This window comes from Leucopleurus acutus, assembly GCF_964270905.1.
Source record: "Leucopleurus acutus genome assembly, chromosome: 16".
Lineage (NCBI taxonomy): Eukaryota > Metazoa > Chordata > Mammalia > Artiodactyla > Delphinidae > Leucopleurus > Leucopleurus acutus.
The window spans coordinates 73147107-73165208 of NC_139158.1; the positions used below are offsets into that span (position 1 = coordinate 73147107).

Consider the following 18102-nt stretch of genomic DNA (forward strand, 5'->3'; position numbering starts at 1 on the left):
CCGGCCAACGTACGGTAACCCTCTCAGGCCGAGGGCTTCTCCTGAGCTCCGTTAACAGGCCACCCAATAGGGGCCCACCCTTAAGGCGTCCTGGGCCCACGCCAGCCGGTAGACCCTCAGAGGTGACCTCTGACCCCTGGTGTTTATCTTGGTGCAGCCCCTGGTGTGGGCAGAGGGGGCGGCCATGGAGCTAGGCAGCTGCTTCAAGACCTACGAGGACTTCAAGGAGTGCTTCAGCGCCTACAAAAAGGAGAACAGGTGCTCCTTCATTCTCAGGGACTGCGTCTCCGTCCGCTTCCACAACCTCAACCATGGCACCTCCATCCGCGAGGACATCCTGTAAGGGGGGGGCGGGGGCGGGGCAGGAGGGTGGGGAGGAGGCCGGATGGTCCCCAGGAGGGCGGCCTGGAGGAGGAGGGAGTGCAGCTGGGCCCCTGTCTCTTTGAGGATTCCACAGGCACTTATTGAGCACCTGCTGTGTGCCTGGTGAAAAGCGCAAAAGCTCCATAGGCATCGCTTTTTGACCACCCGCTTCACCTTCCCTCACTCACGCCTTCATTCACAGCTTTTATGGAATCCATAATAGCTGCAGTTTGTCCCATTTTTTGAGCACCTACTGTATCCCAGACACAAAATATGGCCTTCACAAATAGATAAAAACGCCTTGGCGAGAATTTTCTTCATCAGTCTTCTCTTTACAAAGCAGTAACACTGGTCATTTATTGGGTAGTTTGTTCATTCATTCATTCATTTGTTCGTTCTGTAAATGGTTCTTGAGCTCCTGAGATTTACAACCTTTTTTCAAACACTTCCCATGTCCCAGGCAGCGTTCTCTATTCTGTATGCTTTACCCCACAGGACTGTATTGAAAATTATAGGCAATTGTTATTTTTTCCATTTGGAAGATGAGAAAAGAAGCTTGGAGGCTAAGGTAAGGGTTGAAAACTCAATTGCCTTAAGGACTCAGGTGAAACATCCCAGTGTAAGAAAATTTAACTTTAACTATACAAAAAGGAATGATGAAATAACCAACACCAGGTGTTTGTGCTAGGGAGAACAGAAGTGTGAACTGGGCAAAATGGCGAGCAGGCCAATTAACTCCAGCTGGTGGCTGCCATGTGAAAATGAAGATCCAGTGTTCCCAGATTTGGGACAAGTGGAGTCAGCAATCCAGGCTTTATGTGAATGTGTCCACTTTTTTAAAAAATCAATTCAAATGTAATCACACACTCTATAGGCCAGCTCAGTGAGTCAAAGTGTATCTGAGTTTGAGACCTCTGGGTTGAGGCATTTGGCCAAAGCTCACTCTCTAAGCAGGCAGGCTGTGTTTTTTTCCCCTACTCTGAAGTCCAGTGTTGTGCTGGGTACAGCTAACATAAAGATGAATAAGTAACTAAACGTGCCCTCAAAGAGCTTGAGGTGGCATAGAGTTGGACTTAGGTAAACCAACTAGTATGTGATAAATGCTTTAAAAGAGATGTGCAGAAGAAGTGACAGATGCCTGGGAAGAAAGGGAAAGGCTTCGCACTGGAAGTAATGGTTTCTGCTGGGTTGTGAATGAAGGCACAGGGCTAGTGTAGAAGTTCAATGGTTAATATCAAGTGTCACAGAGGGGTTTGACCAGAAGGAGCTGTGGAGCGAGGGCACAGATCCGTCAAAGAAGGTGGCATGTTGGAGAAACAGTGTGGGATGCCATGCTTGACAGGAGGCTGTGTCAGTTGCAGTTTATGTAAAAGGTCTGTAAGGACCATTGTGAGGTGTTTGGACTTTGATCTCTGCCGGTAGCATCCTTCTAAGCAGCCAAAGAATACCAAAAAATGCCCTGCTTTCAAACTGCTTACAGTCCGGTTAAAGTGCAGTAGCCTCCCGTTGCCCTCATGATTAAGTCCAGGACTGTTACTAAGCTGGCTGGCCAGACCATCTGACCCTTCTGACCTCCCCATCTTGCACCATGTGCTCCATCTACACCGGGTCTTACTCCACATTCAGCTCCTGTCCCAAGCCCACAGCTTCCTGGTCCTTGCACTTACCACATCTGCTGGTTAGAATAACCTTGCCCATCCACTTATCTTAGCTCCCTTTTCCTCAAACATTAGTTGTTTTTATACTATCCTCTCTGTATTATATATCCTGAACTACAATTTACTTAACATTTTTCTTGAAATTCTTCTAATATTCAAAGAAGCTTTAGAACCAATCTAAGCAATAATATATAAGAAGTAACAGTATAGTGGCAAAAGGATAGTATATATTTCTAAATAACTATTAAATATTCTTGTATAATCTGAGGTCATTTTGGGCTACTCGTGGAAAACTCTGTCTTAGCTAATTGTTACTTTCCCTTCAGTTATTAGCATAATTTCCAGGAAGCCTTTCTTAACTCCCTGAAGATTAGGTTAGATGCTCCTACTCTATGTTCTGACAGTGCCTGTTACAGTTATTTGCACATCGTTAAGGAACACAGTTTACAGAGGTTTCCCTGGTTTGCTGAGCTCTTCGAGGGATGGACTCTGGTTTACTATTTTTTGCATTCTTACTGATTAACACCATGCTGCTTGCATAGAATCTAGTCCAAACACCTCATAATCACGCGTAAACACCCTTCAGGTGGATGGTCTCCAGTGTCTAGCACAGGACTTGTCCTATAGCAGGCCTTAAGTAACTGTTGAATGAATGAGTCATCAAGTGTTAAATGTGTAATTCAGAGGAACTGGTGCTGCAGGGACTCAGAGAAAAATCACAGTGGGCTAGGGAAGCAAGTGAGAAAGGGAGGCTTGAGCTGGGCTTCATACATGGGGAGGTGTCAGGCGGTGTATTTGCTGCTCTAACAAAATATCACAAACATAGTGGTTTTAACAACACAAATTTAGTATCTTATTGTTCTGTAGGTTAGAAGTCAGGCACAGATCTGACTGGGCTAAAACCAAGGTGTCAGCAGAGCTGCATTTCTTTCTGTAGTCCCTAGAGGAGAATCTGTTTCCGAGTCTTTTCCAGCTTCTAGAAGCTGCCCACACTCCTTGACTCATGGTCCCCTGCCTCCATCTTCAAAGCCAACAGTGGTTGGTGGAGTCCTCACATCACATCACTCTGACCCTGCTTCGTCCCATCTCCCTCTCTGGCTCCCCTTCTGCCTCCCTCTTCCATTATTTTAGGACCCTGTGCAGATAATCTAGGATAATTTACCTTTAAAAAATCAGCTAATTAGCAACCTTGATTCCATCTGCAATCTTAATTCCCCTTTGCCATGTAACCTAACATATTCACAGGTTTTAGAGATTAGGAAGTGGACGTCTTTTGGGGGACCATTCTGCCTATCACAGGAAGGTTAACATCCTGGATGGAGAAATGGTGTGTGAGCTAGTGCAGATATTAACATTGCTGTACTTGGAAGGCAGTGAGGAGACCTGCTTGGCTGGAAGGAAGATTTATGCTGGAGCAGTGCGAAAGAGAATGGAAGGGACTCAGCTAACAGATGAGAGGTTCGGATTGGTTTTGTTTTTGCAGGCTGAACAATTTAATAAATGAATTTGTTTTTGAGTGGTCAATATAGTCATTTAATTTTTTAAAAATTTCACATTACATCAAAGGGTCTAAAAGTCAGTGTCCCTTCCACTGTGTTATCTAGAGACAACCGCTATTATCTTCCTGAGATACCCGTGAGCCTGAACAAACATATCTCTTTTTTTAATTTAATTTAATTTATTATTTTATACAGTAGGTTTTTATTTGTTATCCATTTTATACATATTAGTGTATATATGTCAATCCCAATCTCCCAATTCATCCCACCACCCCCTGCCACTTTTCCCCCTTGGTGTCCATACATTTGTCCTCTACATCTGTGTCTCAATTTCTGCCCTGCAAACTGGTTCATCTGTACCATTTTTCTAGGTTCCACTTATATGCGTTAATATACGATATTTGTTTTTCTTTTTCTGACTTACTTCACTCTGTATGACAGTCTCTAGATCCCTCCACGTCTCTACAAATGACCCAATTTCGTTCCTTTTTATGGCTGAGTAATATTCCATTGTATATATGTACCACATCTTCTTTATCCATTCGTCTTTCGATGGGCACTTAGGTTGCTTCCATGACCTGGCTATTGTAAATAGTGCTGCAGTGAACATTGTGGTGCCTGTGTCTTTTTGAATTATGGTTTTCTCAGGGTAGTATGCCCAGTAGTGGGATTGCTGGGTCATATGGTAATTCTGTTTTTAGTTTTTTAAGGAACCTCCATACTGTTCTTCATAGTGGCTGTATCAATTTATATTCCCCCCAACACTGCAAGAGGGTTCCCTTTTCTCCCCAGCTTCTCCAGCATTTGTTGTTTGTAGATTTTCTGATGATGCCCATTCTGACTGGTGTGAGGTGATACCTCATTGTAGTTTTGATTTGCATTTCTCTAATAATTAGTGATGTTGAGCAACTTTTCATGTGCTTCTTGGCCATCTGTATGTCTTCTTTGGAGAAATGTCTATTTAGGTCTTCTGCCCATTTTTTGATTGGGTTGTTTGCTTTTTTAATATTGAGCTGCATGAGCTGAACAAACATATCTTGTGTGTACATATGTATCCTTTTTTTTTGCGGTACGCAGGCCTCTCACTGTTGTGGCCTCTCCTGTTGCAGAGCACAGGCTCCGGATGCGCAGGCTCACCAGCCATGGCTCACGGGCCCAGCCGCTCTGCGGCATGTGAGATCTTCCCGGACCGGGTCACGAACCCGTGTCCCCTGCATCGGCAGGCGGACTCTCAACCACTGCGCCACCAGGGGAGCCCCATCCTTTTTTTTTTTTAACACAGGTGGCTGCATACTATTTATACACATCATTCTGCACCTTTGCTTTTCTCACTTGTCAGCATATTTTGGAGATTACTCCACATCACTTATTACATTGTATGAGCCCTTTAATTCATTGATTTTACCAATCGTTAACTGAAAACTTTCTCCATGCTAGTGTCTGAGACACAGTGTTGAAAAGATAAATTGAGTCCCTGCCCTCATGTAGCTTCCCCTCCAGTCAGGGAGACAAATATTAAACTCTAATCACAGAAATAATGATTTCTTTAAAATAGTAGTAAAAGGGAATTCCTGGCGGTCCAGTGGGTAGACCTCAATGAAGAGTAGCCCCTGCTCACGGCAGCTAGAGAAAGCCCATGCACAGCAACAAAGACCCAACACAGCCAAAAATTAAAAAAAAAAAAAAAAAAAATATATATATATATATAAAAGAACCAAAAAAAAAAAAAAGACAGGCTTTAACTCTGACCTTGGGCAAGACTTTTAATCTCCATGACAGTTTCATCCTCTGTAAAATGAGGAGGATGTGCTGAAGATTAAATAAAATACATGCAGTTGCTGAAGCATAGCGCTCAGTAAATATTTGCCAAAGTCATAACTGGAGTACATGATGGAAAGTAGTAGGTTTTTTTTTCTTAAATAAATAAATATTTATTTATTTATTTAGGCTGACCCGCGTCTTAGTTGCGGCATGCAGGATTTTCGTTGTAGCATGCGGGCTTATGTGCGGGCGGCATGCGGGATCTAGTTCCCCGACCAGGGATGGAACCCGGGCCCCCTGCATGGGGCGTGCAGTCTTACCCACTGGATCACCAGGGAAGCCCCAGTATTTTTTTTTTAATTTAATTAATTAATTTGGCTGCGTTGGGTCTTCGTTGCTGCGCGTGGGCTTTCTCTAGTTGTGGCGAGCGGGGGCTATTCTTTGTTGTGGTGTACGGACTTCTCATTGCGTTGGCTTCTCTTGTTGCGGAGCATGGGCTCTAGGCACGCGGGCTTCAGTAGTTGTGGCGCACGGGCTCAGTAGTTGTGGCACACGGGCTTAGTTGCTCTGCAGCATGTGAGATCTTCCCGGGGCAGGGTTCGAACCCGTGTCCCCTGCATTGGTAGGCAGATTCTTTTTTTAAAAATAAATTTTATTTTATTTTATTTTATTTATCATTTTTGGCTGCGTTGGGTCTTCGTTGCTGCCTGCGGGCTTTCTCTAGTTGCGGTGAGCGCGGGCTACTCTTCCTTGCGGTGCATGGGCTTCTCATTGCGGTGGCTTCTCTTGTTGCGGAGCACGGGCTCTAGGCGCATGGGCTTCAGTAGTTGTGGCTCGCGGGCTGTAGAGTGCAGCCTCAGTAGTTGTGGCGCACGGGCTTAGTTGCTCCGTGGCATGTGGGATCTTCCCGGACCAGCGATTGAACCCGTATCCCCTGCATTGGCAGGCGCATTCTTAACCACTGCGCTACCAGGGAAGTTCAAGCCCCGGTATTTTTAAGCTGCACCACCAGGGAAGTTCAAGCCCCGGTACTTTTAAGAGTCAGAAAAATGTGTTGTGGGAGGTACTACTAAATGACCCAAAGTCCCAATCGACTGGGAGATTCTGTGATTTTATGCCCAGTTTCCCTTCCCATATTTTTACATATGGCTGTTGTGTTTTTCTTTTTGTTATGTCTTTGGGGGATTGCTAGTCTTCAAACCGTGAAGTATTCCAATGTCTCTCTCCATTGCTGTTCAGTTTAATAACTACCTTTTTTGAATACTTTTTTGGAACATGTTCCAGACACTCTGCTGAGAGCTTTACAGACATTGTTTTGTTTAATCCTCATCACACTCTTTGAACTAAGCCATTGTTATCTGAGGTTTCATTTTTCCATGTATCACTAATCACAAGGCTCTGTAGGAAAGCACAAATCTTGCTAACAAACTAGCCACTTTAAAAATTAGTCACTACTTAGTCATTCCTTCCTGCTTATCCTACCAGTTCCATCAACATCTATGGTAGTGAGTTTTTGGCAAATGAATAGATGTGGTAAACATAAGGATTATAAAATGCAAATAAAACTGATTGCAAACTGAAATTGCACGTCTTCCAAGAGCTGTAGGACTTGGTGAAGTCCCTGAAAGTAATGATAGAGAAATCCTTACATCACCTGCAGCCTTATGCCAGTTGACAAATGGAAAGGGAAATCAGCAGGACAATGATATGTACAGACGTGAACAACAAAGGATTTGCATAGCAAAAAATTAAATTAGGCCCTTGGCAAACGTGATAAAGCCCAGGAATATTTTGGTAAAATTGACCCTTACATATTGCAAAAGTAAGACAGGAAATAAAGTATCGGAGTGTTTGGGGGAGATATACCAAGAAAAAAAAAGTTGATGCTTTAAGTGGTTCTTTGATTATTCTAAGAATTGGCAGATAGCTGCCATTATAACTTAAATTTCATTAAATATAATATTTTCATCTCATTTTTTTAAAGATTGCTCAAATCTTTTTTTCCCACTAATTTCCTGTGAAATGTGGTTTCTGGCGAGGTTTTTTTTTGGCTGTAATTAACCAAAAACCCTGACTCAAAATGCATTATTTCTTAGCCCAGAGAAGGTGATTGTTTCAGCGGCCCAGGCTTTTCCCGTCTTTCCACTCTGCCATCCTCAGGTCTCAGCGTTGCCCTCAGGATGGCTCGCCACATGGCACAAATGTAGGAGTCACATCCAGAGGCAAAAGCCTGCCTGGGTTTCCTGCACATTTCCTATCATGTTTCTTTGTGCAGAATTGGGCCAGTATCCATGGCCATTCCTAACGAGATTACCTTAATTCGCTTAGAGTAGCCCCGAAGCACTTAGCTATGTGGGAGAGGAATGGCAACCTGAATATAATTGGCCTTCAGTTAGGAAGGAAGGAAGGAGGGGGCTAAGGAATGTTGGGTTGGCCACCAACCAATCCTGCTACAGCCTTTTTTTGTTTTTAATTGAAGAATAGTTGATGTACAATATTATATAAGTTACAGGTGTACAATAGAGTGATTTACAATTTTCAAAGGTTTTACTCCTTTTATACTTATTATAAAATATTGGCTATATTCCCCATGTTGTACAATATATCCTTGTACCACTTAATCCCCTACCCCCTATACTTTCCCTCCCCGCTTCCCTCTCCCCACTGTTAACCACTAGTCTGTTCCCTTTGTCTGTGAGTCTACTTCTTTTTTGTTATATTCACTAGTTTGTTGTATTTTTTAGATTCCACATATAAGTGATATCATACAGTAGTTATCTTTCTCTGTCTGCCACAGCCTTTTAAATGAATTCACTTTTAGTGGTACTGATTATTCTTGGATCAGGTACTGATTATTCGTAGATCAGTACTCTTGTTATTTCTATATTTATAGATAAGAATTGGAGGCTGAGAGGAAGTGAAGTGACTTGTCCAAGTTCACATAGCTAAGTGGTAAAGCTGGAATTTAAACTCAGATCTTCTGGCTCCAGAGTCTTGTTCGTAACTCAGGTTATGTTGTCTAAAATGGCTTGACTCCACCTGTAAAAATTCTGTTCATTGCTCAAGGTGCAATTTACATGCAACAAGGACACAAATCTTATGTGAAATTAATCAAAAGCTTTAGATCTGTTCCAATCCCTATAGTCAGGGTAAATCACTCTTTATTCAATTATAGGTATATTGCTTGTACCTCTATTTAACCATTCACTTAGTTTTGGCTTTACTGGCCATCTGTGTAATAATCTCTGCTCACTAGACTTTGAGAGCAGAGACTATCTAATTTGTCTCTGTAGCCTTCTGAGCAACTAGTACAGTGTTTGGTACATAGTAGGACTTAGTAAATGTTTGAAATTAAACAAAGGACTTGTCCAAAGTTATAGTTAGTAATAGTGCTGGGATAGAAGCCAAGTCACCTGACAGAACTCTCCCAGTGGTCTTCCTAATGTGCTACTCATGTTAAAAGGAGAATTTTCTGTGTCATGCAATCACTCATTTAATGTTCATTCAGGGTGTGTGTTCAGAGCACCTAGTCTGTGCCAGGTGCAGTGCCAGGCACTGGGAGTACACTGGGGGCACAGTCCAGGTAGAGGAAATAAACATGTACAGAGAACATTGAAAGGAAGCAAGACTGGCTGACTCCCTTCTTCCAGATCCTGGCTGAGCACACTTGGATGTCAGCACTAAGGGAGATTCAGAAAAGTGTAAAACCCCATCCCTGTCTTGAAGAGAGTCTATGCTTTCACCTGGGAGATAGAAATAAATACAGATTAAAATTACTACAGTGCTCAAAGAATTCTTACAAAAGATTTGTGTATTTCACTGTGTGTAAATTATACACAATACCAGAGATTAAGGGAAGCAGGGGAATTCCCTGGCGGTCCGGTGGTTAGGACTTGGCACTTTCAGTGCTGAGGGCCCGGGTTCAATCCCTGGTCAGGGAACTAAGATCCTGCAAGCCGCATGGTGCAGCCAAAAAATTTAAAAATTAAAATTAAAAAAGATTAAGGGAAGCAGGAAAAAATAACAGAGGCTTTAACCTAGTACCCTTTAAGTTTGACGTGCATGGTGCACGTCACGCACCAAACAAGGACAGTATGTTTAGAGATCTTTAAGGAAGTTATTGAACCTGAACAATCAAAGCGTTGAGGGTCAAGTTGAGGAGGGTAAACATGAGAATTCAGAGAGGGAGAAGTATTTTGAAAGAAGACAGGCAACATAATGGTTAACTACATAGACTGTAGCCAAGCAGGCTTAGTTCACATCCCAGGTCGTCCAGTTTTAGCTGGAGGATTAAATCCCAGATTCTCATCCTTGAGAAGCTCTTTAAGCCTGTTGCTTCATCTGTAAAATGTGGATGATAGAACCCTTTTCTTAGTGTAAAAGGATGCATGTAAGGGGCTTACATGTAGCCTGGCATATAATAATTCTTAATATATGTAATAGTGGGAAGAGAGAATTTAAAAGACTTACCACACTGGATATAGACATGGAGAAGGAGGAATTAAAAAGAATGCCAATGTCTCCACCCTGGGAGGTGCAATCATTAATAGAACCAGGAAAGGTGGAAAGAGCTTTATGGTTGGCACTCACCAGTATCTTTTTTTTTTGGGAAAAAAAGATAGGTTAACCAGCATATACTATGAACACGTAAAGTCAATATAAAGTTATGAGCTAAGATCTATGCTAAGATGTTGAGCCAGCAGAAGGGTAGGGCCCAATCTGAGGGCTTGGGGGAGGCATCCTAGGAAAGATGGTAGTTTCATGTAGTCCTGAAGGATGAGTTAGCTCCGAGATGAAGACAGATGGGTAGGGCATTCCAGACAGAAAGACAACCCGAGCAAAGGCATAGAGGTGAGACACAGTGTAGTGAACATGGGAAGTAGTAGACAGTTTGTCTTTCTAGGGTACAATAAAACAAGACAGTTGGGACAGTGGAAAACAGGCGGAAGAGTTAGGCAGAGGCTACACCGCCGTCACCCCTCTCTGGCCTTGCCGTGCTACTGGGCGGCTCCCTGAGCTGGGGACGGTGTTGCTGCCCTGGCACTGCGCACACCACACATGCAGGCATTTTCAGCCTCAGGCCCCTCTGCCCTGTTATTTCAGGCGTGACTTCCTATTTTTCTAAGCTTGCCCCACAGGATGAGCAAACAGGACCAGCTAGGCCAGAGTGTTTGGAAGGGAGTTGGTGAGATGCCCAGGCTGTGTCATGTCATGCCAGGGGCTGAGATTTTTCCCCCCTTCCCCTATCTTTGGGTTAGGACACTCTCTGAGGAGGCAGGGGTGTGACCCGTCCCGCCCACCTGTGGTCCCTGAGTCATTCATCCATCACATCTTTCACAAGCATCTGCTGAAGGAACAGCAGTGGTGTTAGGTGCTTGGAATACACTGAGGACTGACTTGCTCTTGCCACTTGAAAACAACCCCATCCAATTGGAAAGACACTGCATAAATGCCCAAGAAAAGGTCACAAGGCTTAGGAGCTGTAGTAACAGTAGATGACTTTTATTTAGAATAAATGAAAGGCTGAACCGGGCTCTGGGCTAAATCTTATGTCTGTGGCTTATTTAATTTTCATAACAACCCTAATTAGTTTCATTTTATGATGAGTTGTGCAGTTACTCTGCACACAGAGAGGTGAAGTAACTTGCCCAAGGTCAAACAGCTTCTGAGTGGTAGAGCCTGGATTCAAATCCAGAGCGTCAGCTTCCAGCATATCCACTGTTTAACCACTACCGCTACCCAGAAAATCTGCTAAGCCTTTTCCTTTAAATAAATGCTGTGAATCTGAAGTAAGGAGCAATTACTGTGGCTTGAGGGCCTCCATAAAGGTTTCCTGGAGAAGCTGGGGCCTGATTTGGGCCTTGAAGCATGGGTTGAATGAGGATAGGAAGGGGAAAAGAGCAGATATTCAATTTAATTACTGTTCTCCTTTGAATCAGCACTTTCAGCCTAGAATGGCAAAGCCAGCAGGATCCTAAAGGTCATCTAGCCCAGGGGTTCTCACTCTCTTAGGATGTGGACATTTTTCTTTAAGTCAGCGGTGACCCCAGATCCCAGATACACCCTAACCCCTGAGGCCTCTTTTATTTTTGCTGCCTAGAGGAGAAGGCAGAGGAGGCAATGGCTCCCTAAAGGCAGGAATGAAGGGGCCACTTTAAACAGTGAGTAACCAGCTCTGCTGCTGCCTCTTATCTATTTTCCCTTGTACCTTTGCCTCAGATCGAATTGTTGACAACTACAGATGGGAAAATGAGAGTAAATAAAAGGAGTTGGGGCTTAGAACTTCTGTAGATGAACATGAAGGGTGTTTTAGTTGGATGGGGTCTTGAAGAAAGACCTGAATACTTTGGGACTGGAGAGAAAACGTAAACCTTTCCTACTTCCTGTATTGCACTGTGGTCTCCCGGAAATGTATCAGCCGCTGTAAGTCCCTGCAGGGCGTTGACTTGTAAGAGAAAGGGGGTGGTCAGCACCTTTTTCATTTTCACCTCTGCCTTCCCTAGATATGTGCAGGTGAAATTTGTCTGTATTCGGACCCAGTCAAACAGGAAGAGAACAGCAGCGGCAGCTATGTGCCCAGCATACTTGCTCCTGCGGTACAATGAGAAACTGGATAGGCTGTTTATCAGTGAACTCAACACACAGCATATACACGTTGACTCCAAAACCGCGGGTCCTAGAGGAGACGCCACTGGCAAATCTCAGAAGAAACTCCAGCCTGCACAACCCACGATCAACAAAGACCTTGGCACAGCTGAGAAGTCCCTGTTTGAGCCATCATTTTGCTTAGATAAGGTCCAAACACCCTCCAAGCCAGAGCAGGAGGGCATCACTCCTTCTGACCTGGCCAAGATAGCCAAAGTGATGAAGAACTTTCTTAAGGTGGATGTGGGTTCCATGGCCTCCTTCAGTGTGGGCAGCAGCCAAGACCTGGACAGGCTCAGCTTCCAGAGCAGCAAGATGAGCGACCTCTTCATCCGCTTCCCTGAGAATCTCTTGCTGCACCGGGTGGAGAATGCCCAGGGCCACATCCTCTACGCTTTCTTGGTGGAGAGCAAGGAACGAGAGGGGCGAGTGGTGCACTTTACGGTGCTCAAGTCCGAGACAGCCACCTCCGTGGCCAAGATGCTGAGTATCTTTACAGAGTTCAACTCAGATTGGCCCAAGGTCAAGGTGGTCTTCGTGGACCCGTCCTTCCCTCATCGAGCCATCCTGCAGGAGATCTTCCCTGCTGCCCGCATCCTCCTCTCCATCTATCACACGACCCGACTCTTGGAGAAGAAGTTGCATCGTAGTTCAGCAGATCCATCCTTTAAAAGGCTCATGAAAGAAGCCCTGCGGGAGGCCGTGTTTGTCACTTCTGAGGCCAGCCTGCAAAATCTCTGCCAGATGTCCCAAGCCCTGCTCAACGAGCAGCTCTTCAGCTTCCTTCAGGCCCACTGGTTCTCGTGTGAACTGCTGTGGTACATGCACGTCAGGAAGGGCCTGCACGCCTGTAACACCTACATGGACAGCCTGGACGTCGTCACCAGCAAGGTGTCAAGCCTCTTCCGGGAACAGCAGTCCCTGCTGGACTGCATCCTTCGCTTTGTGGATTACATAGACTTCTTTAACACCAAAGGCTTGAAGAACTTTCCCACTGCTCCCCCCAGGTTAAAGAGAGCCCGGTCAGCAAGCAAGGCACCAAAGTCCAAGAAGGCTTCTGGAATCTGCGGAGGGAGCTTCATCAGGCTGCCCATGCAAGAGGCACAGCCAGAGCTGCAGCAGGTGGGGGCGCCGCAGCAGCAGCCCCTGGGACAGTCCTCCCAGGGCGGCATGCTAGACTCCTTACTCCAGAGTGGCTCCGATCTGGCCTACAAGCTATGCCACAATGAGTGGGCGGTGGTACAGAACTCCACGCACCTGGTGGACGTGGCTGGCTGCTCCGTGGACGTGCAGCTGCTAGAGGACTCCCACCAGGCGAGCAAGGACGGCTGCAGCTGCAGCTGCTCCTTTCAACAGCGGTACCACCTGCCATGCCGGCACATTTTGGCCCTGCTACACACCAGCCAGAGGCCCGTGGGCGAAGCCATGGTGTGCCGCCGGTGGCAGAAGAGGTACCAGCACCTCCTCGGGCCCAGCGGGGAGCTCCGGGACCCTGTCCTGATACCGAACGCAGGCCAGCCAGGGGAGAAAGGACGGAACGACATGATTCAGGACCTAAGCAGGGAGCTCGCGAACCTGCTGATGCAGAGCGAGGGACCAGAGCTGGAGGAGCGCTGTTCCACCTTGCGCAAGATTGTGGACATCTGGGCGGCCTCCTGCCAGCCTCCTGAGCCCAGTCAGCAGCTGGGGGACTTCAAGGATGTGGGCCGCCTCCCTTTCCTCTGGGGAAAGCAGGAGGAAGGGGAGGGACTCGCTCCTCCTGGAGCCACAATTCACGATTGAAGCACCTGCACTGGCGCAGTGGGCCACAGACCACTCTCCCTGGAAGTCTGAGAGCTCAAAGCAGGCAGGACATGCTAGGTGTCAGCGTTTTAACCAATGTCTTCCTAGGTAGGGTGAGGAAAATTGTTCCAACAGGAAGAAGGAGAACCCCACTGTGTGACAGTCCTTTGAATCTACCCCTTTTCTGCCCTACCTTTGATTTTCCTCGGGAGCCTCATTCATTGTTCAAGGCCAAAGTTATCTCCATGCTGAAGGGTCGTCCCTCGTTCTCCCTCAACCCCTGAATTTAGATCTTATTCACTACATAGAGATGAAACCCTGCCCCAGGTTAGGGTGAGATAAAACGGACCTGATAGAAGAGCCTGGTTTCGGGGACGAAAGGACGGAGGGTGATCCTTGGCTGTTGCTGCTCTTTACAAAGAATTTGTTATTTGTACCTATTTTTATTCATATTAAAGTTTTTGTTTTGTTTTTGCTTTTTAAATAAAATCAAAGAAGCAGGAGAAATGCGTTCTGCCTGAACAGGGAAGGAATCGGATGGGGGTTGTGGAACCAAATGGAGCCTGACGCCTCAGATTCAATGAGTAGCAATCGGCCCCTTACTTCACCCTCAACCAAGCCTTCAACATTGATTTCAGGCTGCCTCATATTCTAGCAGGAAGAAGCTAAATAGATTGGGAGGGAAGAAACCTGGGTCTGAAACTTGACTGCCCTCAACTTGCTGGGAGACTGTGGGCAAGTCCCTAATTTCTTTGACCCCAGTTTCCTCATCTGTAAAAATTAGTGTGTTGGCCTGTTCTAATTCCAATTTACCCTCTAGATTCAATGCAGTTTTAAGCACCAACACAGGCTTTTGTTGTTGGTAGTTTGCAGGCTTAATCACCTAAAGCCTGGTAGCCACCCAGCTTTCCAAGAGCCATCTTCAGGGGAACCGAGGTCAAAAGATGACCTTAACAGTCACAGCGCTGTGCTGGAGCTCGCCAGCAAAATACTGGAGGGCGTTGGGCTGGGCAACACCGGAGTTCAGCTCTCTCAAGTGTGGGTCTCTTTAATTCCAAGAGTTGGGCCCCTTGACCCCTGTTGGAGAGGCGGAATTTGAGACCTGGCCATCAGTTTCCCCGTAAGGCAGAAGACACTGTACCATTCATTACATAGGCACCCCTTCCTACCCTCCTGGGGTTTTGTAATTTGACCAGAAAAGAAAAAAATCCGTGAAACACTGCTATTTATTTTTTCTTTTTTTGGCTTCGGAGGGAGTTTCCATAGTAACGCACACTTCCTGTGCTCTTCCCACACGTGAGGCTCCAAAGTTTCAGCCTCAGTGCTCAGACTCGCCAGGATGCTAGTGTCTTCAGGCTTTCATTGGTTGCCGCCAGCCGGGCCCCTCGTATCTCTGGTAACGGCACCCGCCCACGAGTCGTCGGGCTACGGTTGGTCGGAGCGCCAAAGACCGGAAGTAAGTTCCTCAGGCCATTGGCCAGAGTCACGGCGAAGCTGGCGCCGCGGTTGGTGAGCCCAGAGGTCAGTCAGAGTCAGAGTCAGGGTCAAATAGGGAGAAATGGCGACGGAGCCAAGCTGTGGGTGAGTAATTTCTGAAGGGGTGGAGGTGTGAGGCAGCTGGTGACCGCAATCACCATGACACAGCTCCCAAAGGGGTGGGAGGTTGACTTCTCTTCTGGCTCCGGCCAGACTCCGAATGGGAATGTCAGACATCCACATCCTCCCACCCGGGTTAGAGGTGAGAGGTCAGAGGCCACATCTCTCTCTCTCTCCGGTTTGTGAACCTCAGGTACCGTGGAAAGCAGCCAGAATCCCGAGCCAAAGACTCAACTTCCAGCTACTTATAGAGTAATGGTGGGCACGTCACTTAACCTCTTTGAGCCTCAGTTTCTCATCTGTAAAGTGGAGACAGTAACCCGGTTTGGGGGCTAAATAGAGGAAACGTGAACATAGTATTGCAGTTAATAGAGGGATTTACGTAGAGGGAGAAGAGACTACGAACATTTGTTAATCCTGTTTTATGGTTGAAGAGACTGAAGCTCAGAGAGGTCACTGACTTGCCCAAGATCACCCAGCAGGTTTGGGGCAATTGCAGTTCTCTTGTATATACCAGGACCAATGAAAGAATGGAGGCCAAGAAGTAATTTGTAAATATAAAGTGCAATACAAATATTTAAAATGCTCTTTAAGGGGAAAAAAAAAAAAAGGCAGCTCCGGCCTTCACGAAACTCATTTAAATCTCATGGAACCAAATCTTTCCGTGCTGGCTTCTTATCAATTAGCTCTCAGCTCCAAGTCATCCTCCCACCACCCCCCAGAGAGGACTTCACTGGTTACTTTGGCTAAAGTATCCTTCCCTCCTCCAGCTTACTATTACCCTGTTTTGTGGTCTTCGTAAACTTCATTATCTGATATATCCTTGTTTGTTTACGTGTTTATTGCATATCCCCCAGAACAGTGCTGATACACAGTATCAGCAATAAAATGTCTGGATGCATAATTGAAGAGTCAGGCCCCTACTGTCTCCTTAAACCTCTGTTCCTCTCCATAGGCCCAGCTTTGGAGCGAGATCTGGGAACTGCAGTCCGGCCTCAAGCCTCAACTTAGTTGGAGCTTGAGAGAGAGTGAGAGCCTTCCATACAGCAGCCTCACAGAGCAGATATTTTGACCTTGGCATCTAGACGTCTCCCATCTCCCCCATGGCCCTGACAATGCTGAATGAGCTCCTGATTGAGGACCCAAGCCCACCTCTGCTGCTCTGTCAGCTTAGCAAGACTGCCCAGTTAGATGCCCTCAACTATCAAAGCTGCTTTATGCAGGGGGTCTTTGCCCATTTTCCTGAAATCTTATTTATCCACCGGACCTATAACCCAAGGGGCAAGGTGTTATATACCTTCCTGGTGGATGGACCTCGGGTGCAGCTGGAGGGTCATCTTGCCCGGGCAGTCTACTTCGCCATTCCTGCCAATGAGGATGCTGAAGGCCTGGCCCAGATGCTCCAGGTATTCAAGAAGTTTAACCCAGCATGGGAGAGAGTCTGCACCATCCTGGTGGATCCCCACTTCCTCCTGCTGCCCACCCTCACTATGGAGTTCCCCACAGCTGAGGTCCTGCTCTCAGCCTTCCACATCTGTAAGTTCTTCCAGGGCAAGTTCTATCAACTGTCCCTCGAACAGCCCGTGGAGAGGGTCCTCCTGACCTCCCTGCAGAGCACGATGTGCTCGGCCACAGCTGGAAACCTGAGGAAATTGTATACACTCCTGAGCACCTGCATCCCGCCAGCCCAGCTGCCGGAGCTCCACTCACACTGGCTGCTCAACGACCGCATCTGGTTGGCCCACCGCTGGAGAAGCCGCGCGGAGAGCAGCCACTACTTCCAGGGCCTGGAGGTCACCGCCCACGTCCTCAGCCAGTTCTTCGGCACCACCCCATCTGTGGAAAAAGGCATAACTGCCCTGTTCCAATACCTGCAGCAGAACTCAGGAGACAAGGCGAGTTTCAGCCTGGGCCTGAGTCCCCCGAACAATCATCCCCCTTCGGATGGCAGCCCCGAAAGCCCCGAAGTGGAACAGTTGGTAGAAGCCCGCATCCAGTACTCCCTTAATGCCATCTGCACGGGGCCGGCCGCCCAGCTCTGCCTGGGCGAGCTTGCCGTGGTCCAGAAATCCATGCACCTCATCGGCTCTGGTTCCGAAAAGGTGAACATACAGATCCTAGAGGACACCCATAGGGTGCAGCCCCAGACCCCGGCCAGCTGCAGCTGCTACTTTAACCAGGCCTTCCGTCTGCCCTGCCGCCACATCCTCACCATGCTCAGCGCCCGCCGCCAGGTGCTCCAGCCAGACATGCTGCCAGCTGAGTGGACGGCAGGCTGTGCTGCCAGCCTCGGTGACATTGTGGGCAGCAAGTGGAGTGAGACCCTGGATAAGCACTTGGCCGTGGCACTCCTCACGGAGGAGGTGGGTCAGCTCCTGCAGCACTGCAGTCAGGAGGAGTTTGAACGGCGGTACAGCACCCTGCGCGAGCTGGCCGACAGCTGGATCGGCCCTTATGAGCAGGTCCAACTCTGATTACGCCTGACGCCCAGAGGTGCTCATCCGCAAAGTATGTGCTCACATCCCCCCTACACACACCCACACACACATTCACACAGTCGTACTTCCACGGGCCCTCCTTCCAGGGAAGAAGGACAAAGGTTTTCTCTTCCACTGCAGCCTGCTACCTACAATGTGTCTAGTTCCCTAAGACAGGAGGCGGCAAACCTTTCCCATAAAGGGCCCGCTAGTGAATATTCTAGACTTGCTGGCCACGTAGAGCCTCTGTTGTATATTCCTGGTTCTTTGTTTTTGTTGTGTGGGTTTTTTTTTTTTTTTCCCTTTTTAACAACCTTTTCA

The 18102-nt window shown here is 47.0% G+C and overlaps 2 protein-coding genes across 2 annotated transcripts; both read left to right on the forward strand.

Annotated features, from left to right (window-relative positions):
• Nucleotides 1-181: 181 nt before the first annotated feature.
• On the forward strand, nt 182-13708 carry ZSWIM3 (zinc finger SWIM-type containing 3; the record flags this gene model as incomplete). Its single annotated transcript, XM_082856973.1, has 2 exons — nt 182-339; nt 11785-13708. The coding sequence occupies exons 1-2, from the start codon at nt 185-187 to the stop codon at nt 13706-13708; spliced, it is 2079 nt and encodes a 692-aa protein (XP_082713099.1). The 5' UTR covers nt 182-184.
• A 2666-nt stretch (nt 13709-16374) lies between these two features.
• Nucleotides 16375-17937, forward strand: ZSWIM1 (zinc finger SWIM-type containing 1). Its single transcript, XM_082856365.1, has one exon. The coding sequence runs from the start codon at nt 16408-16410 to the stop codon at nt 17776-17778; it is 1371 nt and encodes a 456-aa protein (XP_082712491.1). The 5' UTR covers nt 16375-16407; the 3' UTR covers nt 17779-17937.
• The last annotated feature ends 165 nt before the right edge of the window (nt 17938-18102 follow it).

Coding starts and splice junctions, on each gene's coding strand:
- ZSWIM1 (XM_082856365.1), top strand. CDS start 16,408: ATGGCCCTGACAATGCTGAATGAGCTCCTGATTGAGGACCCAAGCCCA.